The sequence below is a fragment of the Pongo abelii genome, chromosome 1 (assembly GCF_028885655.2).
Source record: "Pongo abelii isolate AG06213 chromosome 1, NHGRI_mPonAbe1-v2.0_pri, whole genome shotgun sequence".
Classification (NCBI taxonomy): Eukaryota; Metazoa; Chordata; class Mammalia; order Primates; family Hominidae; genus Pongo; species Pongo abelii.
Window position 1 is genome coordinate 220,831,847 of NC_071985.2, and position 18,332 is coordinate 220,850,178.

At 42.4% G+C, this 18,332-nt stretch overlaps 1 protein-coding gene across 1 annotated transcript; it reads left to right on the top strand.

The window, feature by feature from the left end:
* Positions 1-4,201: 4,201 nt before the first annotated feature.
* Positions 4,202-9,597, top strand: LOC100439787 (PRAME family member 10). The gene is made up of 4 exons (XM_009235082.2): positions 4,202-4,256; positions 6,596-6,907; positions 7,303-7,881; positions 9,019-9,597. The coding sequence occupies exons 2-4, from the start codon at positions 6,621-6,623 to the stop codon at positions 9,575-9,577; spliced, it is 1,425 nt and encodes a 474-aa protein (XP_009233357.2). The 5' UTR covers positions 4,202-4,256; positions 6,596-6,620; the 3' UTR covers positions 9,578-9,597.
* The last annotated feature ends 8,735 nt before the right edge of the window (positions 9,598-18,332 follow it).

The window sequence follows — 18,332 nt, forward strand, 5'->3', positions numbered from 1 at the left end:
CTCCCTCTGTCACCTAGACTGGAGTGCAGTGGGACAATTTTGGCTCACTGCAACCATTGCCTCCTGGGTTCAAGCAATTCTCCTGCCTCAGCCTCCCCAGTAGCTGGGATTACAAGCATGCACCACCATGCCCAGCTAAGTTGTGTATTTTTAATAGAGAGGGAGTTTCACCACATGGGTCAGGCTGATCTGGAGCTCCTGACCATGTGATCCGCCCACCTTGGCCTCCTAAAGTGTTGGGATTACGGGCATAAGCCACTGTGCCCAGCCCAGTTAACTCTTAATAAATTTTTTTTTCCCAAAATGGAGTCTTGCTCTGTCACCCAGGCTGGAGTGCAGAGGTGCAATCTCGGCTCACTGCAACCTCTGCCTCACAGGATCAAGGGATTCTTCTGCCTCAGCCTCCTAAGTAGCTGGGATTACAGGCATGGGTCATCACACCCAGCTAATTTGTGTATTTTTCATAGAGACAGGGTTTCACCATATTGGCCAGGCTTGTCTCGCACCCCTGACCTAGTGATCTGCCTGCCTTGGCCTCCTAAAGTGCTACGAATATAGGTGTCAGCCACCATGCCCAGCCTTTTTTGCTTTTCTATGCACTTAGGAGAGTGAGCCTATCGTTCAGTAACAATATGACTCAGTACTGCAAGACCTTTCAAAGCCTATTTCCAGTTGGTGAAGGAGGGTTTCAATGATGATTGGCCCTTCATGCCCTACCATTTGGAGATTGCATCTTTCAAAATGACACCAAGGGAAATCTGCCCATGAGCAGCATTGGATGGGTCCATACCAGGTGACTTAAAATTAAGGATAACCAAGGAACAAAGCCTTTCTTAGAAGCAGACATCATCACATGGTAGACAGCTTTTTTAAGAAAATGGGACAAAACTCCATATGATCTCCTTCCATTGACTGAGACTTGGTTTTGTTTTGTATTAACACAAAATGATCAAGCCTACATTTTATTTTGTCAGATACTTTCACCACTCAAAGCGAACACTTTCTATGTTCTCCTATTCAAAATTTAGCCACTCTCACTAACCAAAGCAATTACTGGCTATGGAGTCATTTAGATGAATGGAAACGATCACAACTAATAGTAGAACCTGCTCTCACACATGGTTGGTTAATATTTATAATTAAATGACTTGGCACTGAGCAGAAGCTATAGATGCAAATGAGTTGCCTATGACTATTGTTGATTTCATTACTTGTAACTTATCTCTATGCATAGGAAACATTAGTGTAACTGGGTCTAATCTAGGTAGTGTCCCAGACTCCCCCTAGAATCAAACTCTTTCATTTGGCACACATTATGAAGACGAGAATGCTAGAGGTATCGGCATAGACTTAGAATCAGAACATGACCATGTTACCCTCTGCCATATAATCAGAGGACTTACTGAAACTAGACATTTGTTCATTGGAAACCCGAGGCAAACAGAATGTGTCTATAGCTCTACTATATGAAGTAAATAATAGTTTCATTTATTGGATGCATCCATACTCAGCACATATTTGGAGAAGACCCTATTCATTCTTCAATGGAGATGGCATGGAAGGATTATTTAATAAAATTCAAAAAATATTTTTTCATCCCACCCGAGTTCAAACTCTCACTATGCAACCTGGTGTCAGTGGAAGGTAAGGCTCTTGAGGCAGAAATAATTAAATAAATCTTCATTGGAAGCTAAATGTGAGGCTCAATGTGGAAGACACACACCAACAAAGTGGATGTGTTCCAAAGTCTGTTACAAGTTGGAATGCTTTTGTGAGAAAAGTTAAAAGAAGGGAATGAGACTCCTCCTGTCAGTTTTTTTTTTTTTTAAAATTTTCCTTTGTTTTACTGACCTGGCAAGGCTCAAATAGAGTTGAGTTTTTGTTTTGTTTTTGTTTTTTCCATTGGAAGGTACAACACGGAGGTTACAATCATTCACTTTAGATGACAACATAACAAGCTAAAACATTTTCCTTGCAAGACAACCAGTGAAACTTCATGATCAGAATCAAATCAGTGTCATTCTCACTGTCAGTTGGTGAAGCTTCATCAATACTTGTAGAGTTTGAGTCACTCATGAACTCAAGATCAGATTCTTTACTCAGGGACAGAATGTAAGCCAATCATAAGACCTTCCACAGGTGGTTAATTTGGACGCCTGAAAAATGTGACCTGTAAGTTTTCACTGGCAATATGCAGGTGCACATAGGACAAACAATAACCAGGACCTTCACATCACCCTCAGATGGTGCGGAATGGGACCCTTTTGACCCTTTCTCTCCATAATACCAGGCTACTCATCTTATGTGGCAATAAAATATATGGTCTACTTCACAGAGAAAGATTATTTTTTTAAAAAAGGATTTTTATTATGAAATGAGCAAAGCAATGGGAATAGATGTGAGATTATTCAGGGAGGTAAAGGAAGACAAAGGTTTTGAAAGGAAAAATCAGGAGAATTATATACATTGTTTTGGAAGACTCATTCTTGGTCACAAGTATCAAAACAAAGGGGGTCTCAGTGCAATGTTGGAAAGATTCCTCCTCCATACCCTCAATAAACCCCAACATGTTTACCAAGTCTTGGTTCACTCCCAGGATCCCATTAAAACACCCAGCTCAACCCTGACCAGCCTCCACCTTCACTTCCCTTTGTAATTTTGACATGACTTTTTTACAGGACCATCAGGTTCCTATGCCTGCAGCATGGTAGCTTACCAATATTCTGAGACAGCAGGGTTTGCAGCAGAGAGTTTCATGATCACAGTGTGGCAAAATGAAAACTGGGAGGAGCCTCAAATTCATCTCCCCAAGAAGTACTGAGAGTTTTCAGAAGATCATGGATAGCAAGGGGCTGGAAAGTTGGTGCAGTTTGGTGGCAGTAAGAGGTATGAAGTCATCAGGATGTCGAAACTGCATTCCTTGGTGAGTTCGTGCCTTGCATGGCCCTTCAGGTCAGCTGGCATCAGTAGTTTCACTGACATGCAGAAACTGAAAGAATATGTCAAATGAAAAAGTTAATGTTTTACAAGGCTTAAATTGTTGTCTGCAGGGCAGTTAAAGGGAACTGTAATCTAAGGTCCACATGATTTTGGGACAGTAGGCTGCCAGCAACCATGAGGAAGCAGGTCAGAGAGCAAGCTGACCTCATGATGAATGCTGAATGTGCTGCAAGCTTGGTTTATTTTTGTTTCTCCCCCTCCCTTCTTCACTGATTAAATTTATAAAGTTTATAAGTATGGTTGCAATTTCTTCCAGAGTAGCCATAACCTAAGCCCTGAGACCACTCAAGCCCTCAGTGGCACCTCTCTTCCACAAGTAGGAGTGAAAAAACTGCTACCTTAAGTGATATAAAACCCACAAGACCATTCAATACATGGAGATTTTTATTCTGATTTTGTAGGGATGACTCCTCTGTTTTTATAAAGCTATTTTAACTATAAAATCTTTTTGTAATTTTGACTTGGCCAAAGATCTCCCAACAATACTACTTTCAGATTTTAGTTTTCTGTCTAATATCTGGGAAAGAATAGACCCTTCCCTGCCTCAAACTCAGGTCTATGCAGGTCACATATTAGTAAAATTCCATCAGTGTTTGTGAGGTTCATGAATGAATTAATTATTTTTTTTTACGACAAAGTATCCCTCTGTCACCCAGACTGGAGTGCAATGGTGCAATCTTGGTTCACTGCAACCATTGCCTCTTGGGTTCAAGCGATTCTCCCACCTCAGCCTCCTGAGTAGCTGGATTACAGGCACGTGCCATCATCTCTGGCTAATTTTTGTATTTTTGTAGAGACGGGGTTTCACCTTGTTGGCATGGCTTGTCTTGAACGCCTGAACTCAGGTGTTCCACCCAACTTGTCCTCCCGAACTGCTGGGATTACAGGAGTGAGCCACCTCGCCTGGCCTTGAATGAATGAATTCTTGATTTCCACCCTATCCCTAACACTGTCAATTTCTTGATTCATGAACTTAATATGGATATCTGATATGAATGGATATCTGATTCAATCCATTAATTTGTAGAGAGCCAAAAACCCAATCAGGATTAACTGGGTGGAGCTTCAGAAATGCAATCAGATATCACTTTTTGATTGGAAGCTAGCAGTGGATACGTGGAGGGGTGGGACTTGTGATTAGAAAGGTCGATAAAAGCTTCTAAAGTCCCACAGAAGAGACCCAAAGTCTTCAAGCCTGGAGTTCCTGCTTGGTTCTTCCTAAGGTCTGAGCACCCTGCAAACTGAGTCCAGATCTGGTAAGTCACTAATCTCTGTAAGACACTCCCATCTGACCTACAGTCAGCTGGTCTGGGATGGTGACCGTGCAGCCTAAGATGGCATAGAGTTATATCCTGTTTTGTTTTGTTTTTTTTCTCCTATGAACAATTTGAAGCTTTGAATTTTTTCCTCTAAATGTAGTTTTGTCTTTATTTCAAAAAATTGGATTGTGCTTTGGTTGATGTAATTTCAAAATTCTTGAAGGGAGCAGTGACTCATGCCTTTAACCCCAACGCTTTGGGAGACCAAGGCGGGAGGATCATTTCAGCCCAGGTGTTTGAGACCAACCTGGACAACATAGCAAAAACCATCTCTATAAAATATTCTTTGTTGAAGGGGTGATGGAGTCTTGCTCTGTTGCCAAGGCTGGAGTGCAGTGGCACGATCTCAAATCACTGCAACCTCTGCCTCCCAGGCTCAAGCAATTCTCATGCCTCAGCCTCCTGAGTAGCTGGTATTACATCCATCTGCCAACTTGCCTGGCTAATTTTTGTATTTTTAGTAGAGGTGGGGTTTCACCATGCTGGCCAGATTGGTCTCAAACTCCTGACCTCAAGTGATCCACCTGCCTTGGCCTCCCAAAGTGCTGGGATTACAGCCATGAGCCACTGGTGCTCGGCCTCTACAAAATATACATATTTCTTAATTAGCTGGGCATGGTAGCATGCATCTGTCTTCCCAGCTGTATGGGTTGCTGACGTGGGAGAAACAATTGAGCCCAGAAGATTGAGGCTGCAGTGAGCCATGCTCACACCACTGCTGTACTCCAGCGTGGGCAACATTGTGAGACCCTATTAAAGAAAAATAATCTTAACCAAACAGGATCTTTGACCTTAATTTTAAACCAATCACATCCTCATTGTAACTCTTCCACCCAAATGGAGACATGGGTGTGGAGATGCATGACTGTAATCCTAACTACATGGAAGGCTGAAGCATAAGAATCACTTGAACCTGGGAGGCAGAGGTTACAGTGAGCCGAGCTGGCACCACTGCACTCCAACCTGGGCGACAAAGTGAGACTCAGCTCCTCCGACATGAAAAAAAATTAAATTATACCACCCAGGTGATCACTGGATACATGAAGATTTCTACTGTGTTTTCTTAGGGACTGTCATGTCTATCTTTGTAAAACTGTTTTAACTCTGAAATATTTTGATAAATTTGATGTGGCCAAGGATCTCTCAACAAAGATACTTTCAAGTTTTTTCTTTCTGTCTAATGTCAGGAAGAGATTCAACCCTTCCCTATCTCACACTCAGGACTATGAAGGACACATATTAGTAAAACTCCATGTTTGTGGAGTAAATCAGTGAATCAGTCCTGGACTTTCACCCTATCCCTAAATATTTCACTTTCATGGATGAATATCTAATTTGATAGTTAGTCTGGAAGAAAGATAAAAATCCAATCATGATTAACCGGGTGGAGCTTAAGAAGTCTAATCCAATGTAGTCCTCTCTCTCTCTCTTTTTTGAATCTAGCCAATTTCCCAGGCTGGATTGTAGTGGCATAATCTCAGCTAACTGCAACCTGTGCCTCCTGGGTTCAAGCGATCCTCCTGCCTCAGCCTCCCTAGTAGCTTGGACTATAGGAGCAGACCACTGCACCTGGCTAATTTTTGTAATTTTAGTAGAGGTAGTGTTTCACCATGTTGGCCAGGATGGTCTCGAACTCCTGAACTCAGAAGATAGAATGCCTCTGCCTCCCAAAGTGCTGGGATTACAGGTGTGAGTCACTGTGCACAGCCAAAGTGGTTCATTTTGAATATGTGTGAGAAGTGTGTATTGGAAACATCTGTGTCTTGCGAATGATGCATAACACTGTCACATAGCTTTCAAAGCTTCTCGCTGAAATTTTCAATAGTGAGGCCGGGAGGACGATTATGCCTGTAATCCCAGTACTTTGGGAGGCCAAGGTGGGTGGAATATTTGAGTCTAGGAGTTCAAGACCAGCCCGGACAACATAGTGAAACCCACTGTCTTTACAAAAAGTCAAAAAATAAAAGATTAGCTGGACATGAGATTCAAGCTTCAGAGATCCTCGGTAACATTTCCCAGTGCTATGAGTTTATTGCAGCAGTGGCTAATAATTCACGGACTAGGAGTGATCTTGCCTGCTCTTTAGAGGTTGGGACACACTCTTCTTGGTACCAGAAGGGTAAAACTATGTCTCTGTGGCCACTTATTGCAGATGGAATTGGAGTAAACGGAGGGCTCTTTCACACATTCTAGAGAAATGACTTTGGCCCTAGGAGAAGTGGGGGTTGATGGGGAATGGCCCAAGAAACTTGCCTTTTCACTTGATTGTCCTCTAGAGTTTTTCCTTGCAGATTTGTCAGAATGAGCCTCCAGGCCCCATCCAGGCTCCTGGAGCTGGCAGGGAAGAGCCTGCTAAGGAACCAGTTCTTGACCATCTTCACCCTGGACAAGCTGCCCAGGGAGGTCTTCCCTCTGATGTTCATGGAGGCCTTCAGCATGAGACGTTTTGAGGCCCTGAAGCTGATGGTGCAGTCCTGGCCCTTCCTCCGCCTCCCTCTGGGATCCCTGATGAAGACACCTCATCTGGAGACCTTGCAAGCTGTCCTGAGGGGACTTGATACACTGGTGGTCCAGAAGGTTCGCCCCAGGTGAGGTGACTCAGGTGGCTTTGGGGGGAAGGGTCCAGGCATCCAGGGAAGGGACAGCAGGCTCAGGAGGAGTGGTGGGGTTGGGGAACTAGAGTGGCTCAGAGGCTTCTGATGGTGCCCATGAGAGGCCCTGGGCATTGCCCAGCTCTTCTGGTAAAGGACTGCTCACCATAAGGGTCCAGTGTGGAAACAGGAACCTGCTTCCTCCCAGTGGAAGCTAAGGTACTGGAAGTGGGTACCAGGCAGAATCCAAGGGGGAACGGGATGGAGAAGAGACAGAAGGAGGAGCACTGAGGACAGGCGAAGCTGACTGATATCCTGGATGTGGAGTGAAAGCTCAGGTCAGGGGTGGGTCCTTGCCTACATTCTGAGCTTTTCCCCTATGTTACTCACAGGAGGTGGAAACTTCAAGTGCTGGATTTGAGGGATGTTGATGAGAATTTCTGGACCATATGGTCTGGAGCCAGGGCCCTCTCCTGCTCCCTAGAGGCCATGAGTAAGAGGCAGACAGTGGAGGACTGTCCAAGAATGGAAGAGCACCAGCCCTTGAAGGTGTTCATAGACCTCTGCCTAAAGGAAAGTACACTGGATGAATGCCTGAGCTACCTTTGTGGATGGATCCACTACAGAAGAGGTCTAGTGCACCTGTGTTGTAGCAAGGTGGAGAATTACTCAATGTCCACTTCAAGTTTCAGAAATTTATTGGAAAGGATATACCCAGAGAGTATCCAGGAGTTGGAAGTCTGGAAAAAGTCCTCTCTGAATAAAACAGGAAAGTTTGCCCCTTACCTGAGCCAGATGAGCAATCTTCGCAAACTCTTTTTAGCCTTTGGTTATGAGCGTGAGTTATACGTGAATGGCCAGTGGCAGTTCATTCCTGACTTGGACTCTCCATTCCTCTGCCTGTACTACCCCCAGATGCTTTATATAAGAAAGATCAGTAATATCAAAGAGCACCTGGAGCACCTGCTCAGGTAAGAAAGGACGGTGAGCTTTCTCTGCAGACCATATCACCACTTTTGTTCTTTTTCACAGTAAAGGTTAGTGGGCATCTACTGTGTGCCAGCCACAGGTGATGTCACAGGGAATGGGATGCTAGATTGTCAAACCATTATGCTCTTCAGTGCTCTATATCCTGAAGTGGGTATCACAAGACCACTCAAATAAGGGCAGAGGGATGACCTGGGGTAGATGCTACAGAGAGAGATGTGTAGGGAGCCAGTTAGTTGAGGGTTCAGATCTAGTGAGGGTGAATTTGTGAAGTCCTTGTGAGGAACAGTGTATAAAGTTAATATGATGAAAACATATTCTCCATACAGAGGATGGTTTGAAAGAAGGGAAAGTGTGGCCGGGTGTGGTGTCTCATGCCTGCAATCCCAGCACCTCAGGAGGCCAAGGCAGGCAGATCACGAGGTCAGGAATTTGAGACAAGTCCGGCCAACACAGTGACTCCTCATCTCTACTAAAAATACAAAAAAAAGTCACCAGGCATGGTGACAGGCACCTGTAATCCCAGCTGCTTGGGAGGCTGGGGCAAGGGAAGTGGAGGTTGCAGTGAGCTGAGTTTGTGCCACTACACTCCAGCCTAGGTTACAATGTGAGACTGTCTCAAAAAAAAAAAAAAAAAAAAAAAAGAAGAAGAGAAAGGGCATCAAACCTGTGCATTTCACAGCAGCAGCTCTGTCTTCAGCAGCTTAGTAAACACCAATGATCCTGTCTCTAATTCCCTGTCTGTAAAACGTTGTTTTGAACTCCAGGAAAGATAATTGATATGGGAAGTTCATGCTTCTGGGATGGAGGGTGAGGGAGTAGGTGTGAGAGTGGTACCAATCACACAGGCAAGGATGAAAGGACTGAGCCTAAAACGGAGCTGCCCCTGAATGATCTGAGTCTTCATCAGGCAGAACCTTGCATGCGTACCATCATCTGATGATGGGAACAAACTTGTGTTTGGGTGAAACAGGCTTCCCCATTGCAGTTACTATAACACCTGTGTTGTAGTAAGGTGCAGAATTACTCAATGCCCACTTCAAGTTTACCATTGAGATTATTTCCCACACCCCTCCTCTAACTGGCACCATTGCCCATAACTAACTTCTTGCTCTCCCCAGGTACCTCAAGAACCCCTTGGTGGCCTTTACATTCTGTGATGCTTACCTAACTGATTGGGACATGGAGTGTCTGTCTCAGTACCCAAGCCTCAGTCAGCTAAAGGAGCTGCGTCTGATTCATATCCTAATGTGGACCACCAATCTTGAGCCCCTTGGAGTTCTGCTGGAGAAAGTTGCTGCTACTCTCAAGGCCCTCATCTTAGAGGACTGTCGGATCCAGGACCCCCAACTCAGGGTCCTCCTGCCTGCCCTGAGTCACTGTTCCCAGCTCACCACCTTCTACTTTCGTGGAAATGAGACCTCCATGAATGCTCTGAAAGACCTTCTGCGTCACACAAGCGGGCTGAGCAAGTTAGGCCTGGAGTTGTATCCTGCCCCTCTGGAGAGTCTTGACAACAGGGGTCATGTCAACTGGGAGATCCTTGCCCCAATTCGGGCTGAGCTGATGTGTACACTCAGGGAAGTCAGGCAGCCCAAGAGGATCTTCTTTGGTCCCGCCCCTTGCCCTACTTGTGGCTCATGGCCATCTGAGAATGTGGACTTCCATCTTTGCTCTTAGGGAAGGCCTGGTTAGTGGGATGGATAAGCTTTCTTCCGAGCACTTGGGAACTAAAATATTGTACATGGGTGCATTTTTTTTAAATTTTATTTTTTATATTTTTTATTTTATTTTATTTTATTTTATTTTATTTTATTTTTTTATTTTATTTTTTGAGACAGAGTCTCACTCTGTCCCTCAGAATGAAGTGCAGTGGCACAATCTCAGCTTACTGCAAGCACCACCTCCTGGGTTCAAGTGATTCTCCTGCCTCAGCCTCCCAAGTAGCTGGCGTTATGGCTGTATGTCCCACCCCTGGCTAATTTTTGTATTTTTAGTAGAGACAGGGCTTCACGATGTTGGCGGACACTGACCTTACACTCCTGACCTCAAGTGATCTGACCACCTTGGCCTTCTACAGTGCTGGGTTTACAGGTGTGAGCAGCAGGGCCCGGTCAGCCGCTTCTTAAAGGAAGCACACAGCCGTGGATTTGAGGCTTGTGCTCACTGTGAGTGGAAAAACAAAGGTGACTCAGCCACGGGCAGGACTGGGTAAAAATGCTGACTTGGCATCGATGAGGCCTTCAGGGACCTGTGTCCTAGACTCAGAAATAGAACCTGAAGTTCTAGAGTGATGCAGGAGTTACCCCCGCAAGGATGGTTATTTAAAAATGTCAAAAATAAATGGAACCTGAATGGAAACTTTCTGGTGTCTTCCATGATTGATCAACCTGTTTTAGACATTTATACGTCAGAAGTCTCTAGAAATCTGCCTCCTGGGTTCAAGCAATTCTCCTGCCTCAGCCTCCTGAGTAGCTGGGACTACAGGGACCAGCCACCATGCCTGGCTACTTTTTGTATTTTTTGTAGAAATGGGGGTTTCACCATGTTGACCAGGTTGGTCTTGAACTCCTGACTTCAGGCAAACCATCCGCCTCAGCCTCCCAAAGTGCTCAGATTGTAGATATGAGCCACTGCACCTGGCCTGATATTATGATACAAGCATAAAATGTGTAATGTTCAAATCACGGTAACAGGGATAGCAACCATCTCAAGAATTTATCATTTCTTTGTGTTAGCAACATTCCAATTCCATTGTTTTAATTATGTAGAAATTTACTATGAACTATTGTCAACATGATTTGCCCTATTATGCTACTGAACCCTGGATCATATTTTTATCTGTGTTTTTATTCCCATTAACCATCCCCCTTCTTCTTATCCATTTCCCAGTACCCTTCCTAGCTTCTGATAACAGTCATTTTACTATTTTTAATTTTCGTGTTTTTAATTCCCAAATATGAGTGAGAATACGCCATGTTTTCTTTCTGTATCTGGCTTACTTCACTTAACATAACACCCTCCGGTTCCATCTATGTTGTTGCAGATGACAGGAATTCATTCATGTTTATGGCTGAATGATATTCTATTGTGTATATTTACCACATTTTCTTGATCCATTCATCTGTTGATGGACACATTGGTTGGTTCAATATTTTTGCTATTGTGGATAGTGCTGCAATAAATAGGGGAGTGCAGGCTGGGTGCAGTGGTGCATGCCTGTAATCCCAGAATTTTGGGAGGCTGAGGCAGGTGGATTACTTGAGGTCAGGAGTTCGAGACCAGCCTGACCAACATGGTAGTGTAGATATCTCCTGGATGTATTTATTTAATTTCGGATATATATCCAGCAGTGGGATTTATGGTTCATATGATAATCCTATTCTTATTTTTTGGAGGAAACTCCATACTGTTTTCCATAGTAGCTGTACTAATTTACATAACACCAATGTTGTACCAGGGTTCTCATTTCTCCATATTCTCCATAGCATCCATTATTTTCTGTTGGTTTTTTATTTTTATTTGTTCAGAGACAGAGTTTTGCAATGTTCCCCAGGTTGGTTTTTAACTTCTGGCCTCAAGTGATCCTTCCACATCAGCCTCTCAAAGTGCTGGGATTACAGATGTGAGTCACTGCACCCGATCTACTGAGTAAATTAGAATCCTCGCAGGAGGCTGTGACTGTGGGTTACCTGGTTTTTATCAGTTGACACAAATGTATTAGGACCTTGGATAGCCTAAAAGTGAATGACTACAGCAGGGTGGAAAAAGCCTGAGGAAAGTATGAATATTGTGTAACATTCTATTTCCCAAACCTGGGTTTATACTTTTTGTTGATAGATTTTATGCCAATAATGTAGAAGAAAAATGCCAAGCAGGAAATGCTATCACTTCTGAAGATGAACTCATAGAGATGGAAATTCTTTCAGAATTTATTTTTCCAGCTTTTTTGGGGTTTTTTGTTGTTGTTTTGTTTTCATCTGTTTGTTTTGAGATGGAGTCTCGCTCTGTCACCAGGTTGGAGTGCAGTGGCGCGATCTTGGCTCACTGCAAACTTCTCCTGGGTTCAAGCGATTCTCCTGCCTCAGCCTCTTGAGTAGCAAGGACTACGGGCGGACGCCACAATGCCCAGCTAATTTTTGTATTTTTTAGTAGTGATGGGGTTTCACCATGTTGGCTAACATGGTCTCAATCTTTTGACCTCGTGATCTGCCTGCCTTGGCCTCCCAAAGTGCTGGGATTACAGGCGTGAGCCACAACCGCTACCGGCCTTCTTCTTTGTTTTGTTTTTTTTTTTTTTTTTTTTTTTTTTTTGAGATGGAGTCTCATTCTGCTGCCCCGGTTGGAGTGCAGTGGCGAGATCTCAGCTCACTCTAACCTCCGACTTCGTAGTTGAAATGATTCTCCAGTCTCAGCCTGCTAAGTAGCTGGGATTACAGGCCTGTGCCACCATGCCTGGCTAATTTTTATATTTTTTAGTAGAGATGGGGTTTCACTATGTTGGCCAAGATGATCTCCATCTTCTGACTTCGTGATCTGCCTGACTTGGCCTCCCAGAGTGCTGGATTACAGATGTGAGCCACCACTCCTAGCCTATTTTTCCTGTTTTAAAAGTTGGTTAATTCTCTTGCGTTTATTTTAGGAACAATTTACAGTAAGATACACCCCTACTAGAGCTTGTCATATAGTCAAAGACAAAGTAGTTAGTACTTTTACAAATAGTAGATATGCCTTTGCAGTGATTCATAATTTTAAAATATTATGTAAATTATGAGAATTTCTCACTTCTAGTGGAAGCACATTAAATATAGACCACGAGTGAAGAAGGTGTTGTCTTGAAAGGATTTTTTTTTTTTTTTTTTGAGACACAGCCTCACTCTTTCACCTAGGCTGGAGTGCAGTGGTGCAATCTCAGCTCACTACAACCTCCATCTCCCAGGTTCAAGCAATTCTCCTGACTCAGCCTCCTGAGTAGCTGGGGTTACAGGCACACACCACCATGCCTAGCTAATTTTTTTCTATGTTTAGTAGAGAAGGGGTTTCACTGTTTCACCAGTGAGCCACTGCAACTGGCCAACATCTCTTTATGATAAAACTCTCCACAAAACACCTCAGAATAATAAAGGGTATTTTTCACACACCCACAGCCAACATCATACTGAATGGGGAAATTGAAAGCCTTTTTTTCTGTGATCTGGAGGAAGACAGCAAAAGTTCTTAATAAAATATCAGCTAACTAAACGCAACAGTGCATTAGAAAGTAATATATAGGCCAGGCATGGTGAATCTCACCTGTAATCCCAGCACTTTGGGAGGCCAATGTGGGTGGATCACCTAAAGTCGGGAGTTTGAGACCAGCCTGACCATAATGGAGAAAACCCATCTCTACTAAAAATACAAAATTAGTCAGGTGTGGTGGTGGGTGCCTGTAATCCAAGCTACTCAGGAGGCTGAGACATTAGAATGCCTTGAACTCAAGAGGTAGATGTTGCAGTGAGCCGAGATCATGCCATTGCACTCCAGCCTGGGCAGCAAGAGTGAAACTGGGTCTTAAAAAAAAGGAAAAGAAAGTAATATATAATGGCCATTCCAGGAATGCCAGACAATCTCAGAAAAATCTATGTATAATTCACCACACTAACAAACTAAAGGAGGAAAAGCAAGGTTCCTACAAAATGCAGAAAAGAATTGCAGAAAAATCAAACTAAATGTATAATAACATATTTTGGAAAATGAAATATTATATATTAAAATTTGCATTAAACATCAGACGTAATGGATAAACATTAGCTCTCTTCCTACTGAGATATGAAACAAGGTAAGACCCTCAGCAGATTAGGATTTAAAGGCACATAGGTACTTTGGTTAGTAGTAAAGATTCCAGATCCAGATTGATTAATTTAGGTTCAAATCTGGCTTGGTGGCCAATGGCTGTGTGATCTTATCTAACTTACTTAACCTCTGTGCCCCAGCACACTCACCCATAAAAAGGGATAATCGCAATATTGATTTCACAGAGTGCTATGAGTTAATCTATTTAAGTACTTCAAGCTGGATTTGACATAGGGCAAGCAATACTTTTGTTCTTATTATATTTGAAAAATATATTAGTTAAAAATTTGGTAAGAGACCAAGGTCTATAGTTAAGGTGATTATAAGCCTTCAGTCACCCCTGTTGTTCTGAAAATCTTAATTATAACAAGGCCAGACAAGATGACTCATGCCCATAATACCAGCACTTTGGGAGGCTGAGGTGGGTGGATCATCTGAGGTCAGGAGTTCGAGACCAGCCTGGCCAATATGGTAAAACCCCGTCCTAATAAAAATACAAAAAATAGCCAGGCATGGTGGCGGGCGCCTGTAATCCCAGGTAGTGTGGAGGCTGAGGCAAGAGAATCACTCAAACCCAGGAGGTGGAGGTTGCAGTGAATTGAGCTCATGTCATTACACTCCAGCAGCCTGGCAACAGAGTGAAACTCCATCTCCAAAAAAAAAAAGAAAAGAAAAAAATTAACTATAGCAGCATGTCCATTCACTCTCCAGTGTCCAGGACTGGACAATTAATTGTCAGGCCCTCTTCTGTAGCACCATACACTGTAGCATATATGTGGATTAAAATAAATACACCTCTGAAATGCCAGTATATATTCTATACACTTTCCATATACTTATATTCTATAAGGTCACATGCAAATTCAAGGTTAAGTCAAAGAGTAGAGTGGCTATCTGTGGAAAGAGGAGTTGAAATGAATCATGGTAATAAAAGGAAATAGATATAGATATATATATGAATAGATGGACATACACACATCTAGCTATAAGAAAGAGGAATGTAATGGACCAATGATAACAGTGAGCCATGTAAAAAGGCTACAATTCTTGTGATTGTCTGTCTGTTTTCAAGATGGGTTGTAGCTTACCATTTTAGAAAGGCTGATGCCACAGTCCCAGCAAATAAATGATTGTAAAATGTGTTTCCTTTCTGGGGCATCTCTGGAGAAATCTCCAATGGTAGGAAACCTCAGTTTACTAGGTAGTTGATCACACAGGTAAAATTTTACAGATTCAATGGCACTACCATTAACTTCATTATCATTGGTATTCTGCAAAGGTATTCAAGAACAAATGGTATCTTGAAACTAAAATTAGCTAAACTAACAAAGAAAACTGGATTATTATTATTAATATTTTTTTGAAAATGAGTCTCTGTTGCTCAGGCTGGAGTACAGTGGTACTATATCAGCTCACTGCAAAATCCACCTCCCAGGTTCAAGAGATCCTCCTGCCTCAGCCTCCTGAGTAGCTGGAATTATGGGTGCACACCACCACACTCAGCTAATTTTTGTATTTTTAGCAGAAACAGGATTTCACCATGTTGGCCAGGATGGTCTTGAACCCCTGACCTCGTGATCTGCCCGCCTCAGCCTCCTAAAGGGCTGGGATTATAGATGTGAGCCACCACACCCAGCGGAATCTTTTTTTCTTTTCTCAAAAGATAGTGTCATAGTATTGGCTTCTATGCACTTAGGAGAGTGAGCCCATCATTCAGTAACAATGTGATTCAATACTGCAAGACCTTGATGCAGTATTTCAAAGACTATTTCCAGTAGGTGAAGGAGTCTTTCAGTGATGCTTAGACCTTCATGCCCTAGCAGTTGGAGATTGCATCTTTAGAAATGACACCAAGGAAAATCTGCCCATGAGCAGCATTGGATGGGACTGTACCAGGTGACTTAAAATTAAGGATATCCAAGGAAAAGCCTTCCTTAGAAGCAGACATCATCACATGGTAGACAGATTTTCCAAGACAATGGAACAAGACTCTATTTGATCTTCTTCCATTGACTGAGACTTGGTTTTGTTTTCTATTAACACAAAATTATCAAACCTATATTCTACATTGTTAGGTACTTTCACAACTGAAACCAAACACTTTCTAAGGTCTCCTGTTCAAAATGTAGCCACTCTCACTAAACAAAGCAATTGCTGGCTATGGAGTCATTTACATGAAAGGGAAGGATCACAACTAAATAGTAGAACGTGCTCTCATAAACAGTTGGGTAGCAATTGAAGATGCTAACTTCATGATAAGATTTGTTATTCTTCCTTTGGAAGGTTGGTTAATATTTTAATTAAATAACTTGGCACTGAGAAGAAGCCATAGGTGCAAATGGGTGGCCTATGACTATTTTTTATTTCATTACTGGTAATTTATCTCTATGCACAGAAAACATTAGTGTAACTGGCTGTAATATAGATAGTGTCCCAGACTCCCACTAGAATCAAACTCTTTGGTTTGACACACATTATGAAGACTGGAACGCTATAGGTATAGACATAGACATAGAATCGGAACATGACCATGTCATCCTCTTTCATATAATCAGAGAACTTACTGAAACTAGACATTGGTTCATTGGAAACTCTAGAGGCAAATAGAATGCGTCTATACCTCTACTATATGAAATAAATGTTTCATTTATTGGATGCATCAATACTCAAGACATATTTGGAGAGGAATCTATCCATTCTTCAATGCAGATGGCATGCAAGGATTACTTTATAAAATTCATAGAAATATTTTTTCTTCCCACCCCAATTCAAACCATTACCATGCAACCTGGTGTCAATAGAAGTTAAGGCCATTGAGGTAGAAATAATTAAAGAAAGCTTCATTGGAAGCTAAATATGAGGATCGACCTGGAAGACACACACTGATAAAGTTGGTGTTTTCCAAAGTCTGTTACAAGTTGGAATGCTTTTGTAAGAAAGGTTAAAAGAAGGGAATGGAACTCCTCCTACCAGTTGGTTGTTAAATTTTCTTTTGTTTTATTGATCTGGCAAAGCTCAAATAGAGTTGAGTTTTTGTTTTTGTTTTTTCCATTGGAAGGGACAATACAGAGTTTACAAGCATTGACTTTAGATGACAACATAACAGGCTAAAATATTTTATTTGCAAGACAACCAGCAAAACTTCATGATCAGAATCAAATCAGTGTCCTTCTCACTGTCAGTGGGTGAAGGCTTCATTAGTATTTGTAGAATTTGGGGTACTCATGCACTCACGATCAGATTCTTTACTCAGGGACAGGATGTAAGCCAATTGTAAGAGCCTCCAGAGGTGGTTAATTTAGAAGCCTGCCCAATGCGACATGCAGGTTTTCACTGGCAATATGCAGGTGCAGATGTAACAAAGAATAACCGTGACCTTTATATCACCCGCAGCTGTTCAGGAATGGGATCCCTTTGAACGTTTCTGTCCGTAAAATCAGGTTACTCACCATTTGTGGCAACAAAATATATGGCCTGCTTAACAGAGAAGGAGACTGTGTTAAAAAAAAAAAAGAAAGAAAAGAAAATAGATGTTTATTATGAAATAAGCAAAGGAATGGGAATAGATGTGAGATTCTTTAGGGAGGTAAATAAGATGGAGGTTTTGAAAGGAAAAATAAGGAGGATTATATAAATTGTTTTGAAAGACTCATCCTTGGTCCTAAGAATCACAACTAAAGGGGCATCAGTGCAATGTTCGACAGATTCCTCCACCACCCACTCAGTAACCCCCAACATGTTTAGCAAGTCTTGGTTCACTCCCAGGATCCCATTAAAACACCTAGTTCAACCCTGTCCAGCCTCCACCCTCATTTCCCTTTGTAATTTTGGCATGATTTTATTACAGGACCATCAGGTTCCTATGCCTGCTGCACAGTAGCTTATCAATATTCTGAGACAGCAGGGTTTGCAGCAGAGTTTAATGATCACAGAGTGGCTGAATGATAAGCTAGGAGGAGATACTCAAATTCATCTCCCCAAGGAGTACTGAGGGTTTCCAGTGGATCCCAGATAGCAAGCGGCTGGAAAGTTGGTGTAGTGGTAAGAGGTATGAAGTCATCAGGATGTTGAAACTGCATTCTTTGGTGAGTTGGTGCCTTGCAGGGCCCTTCAGATCACCTGGCATCAGTAGTTTCACTGACATGCAGAACCTGAAAGAATATGTCAAATGAAAAAGTTAATGCTTCACAATGCTTAAATTGTTGTCTGCAGGGCACTTAAGGGGAACTGTAATCTAAGGTCTACATGATTTTGGGACAGTAGGCTGCCAGCAACCATGAGGAAGCAGGTCAGAGAGCAAGCTGACCTCATGATGAATGCTGAATGTGCTGCAAGCTTGCTTTATTTTTGTTTCTCCCCATCCCTTCTTCACTGATTAAATTCATAAAGTTTATATGTATGGTTTCAATTTCTTTCAGAGAAGCCTTAACCTAAGCCCTGATACCACTGATACCCTCAGTAGCACCTGTCTTCCACCAGAATGAGCATATAACCATCTACCTTAGGTGATATAAAACCCACAAGACCATTCCATACATGGAGAGTTTTATTCTTATTTTGTAGGTATGACTTCTGTTTCTTTATAAAGCTATTTTAACTATAA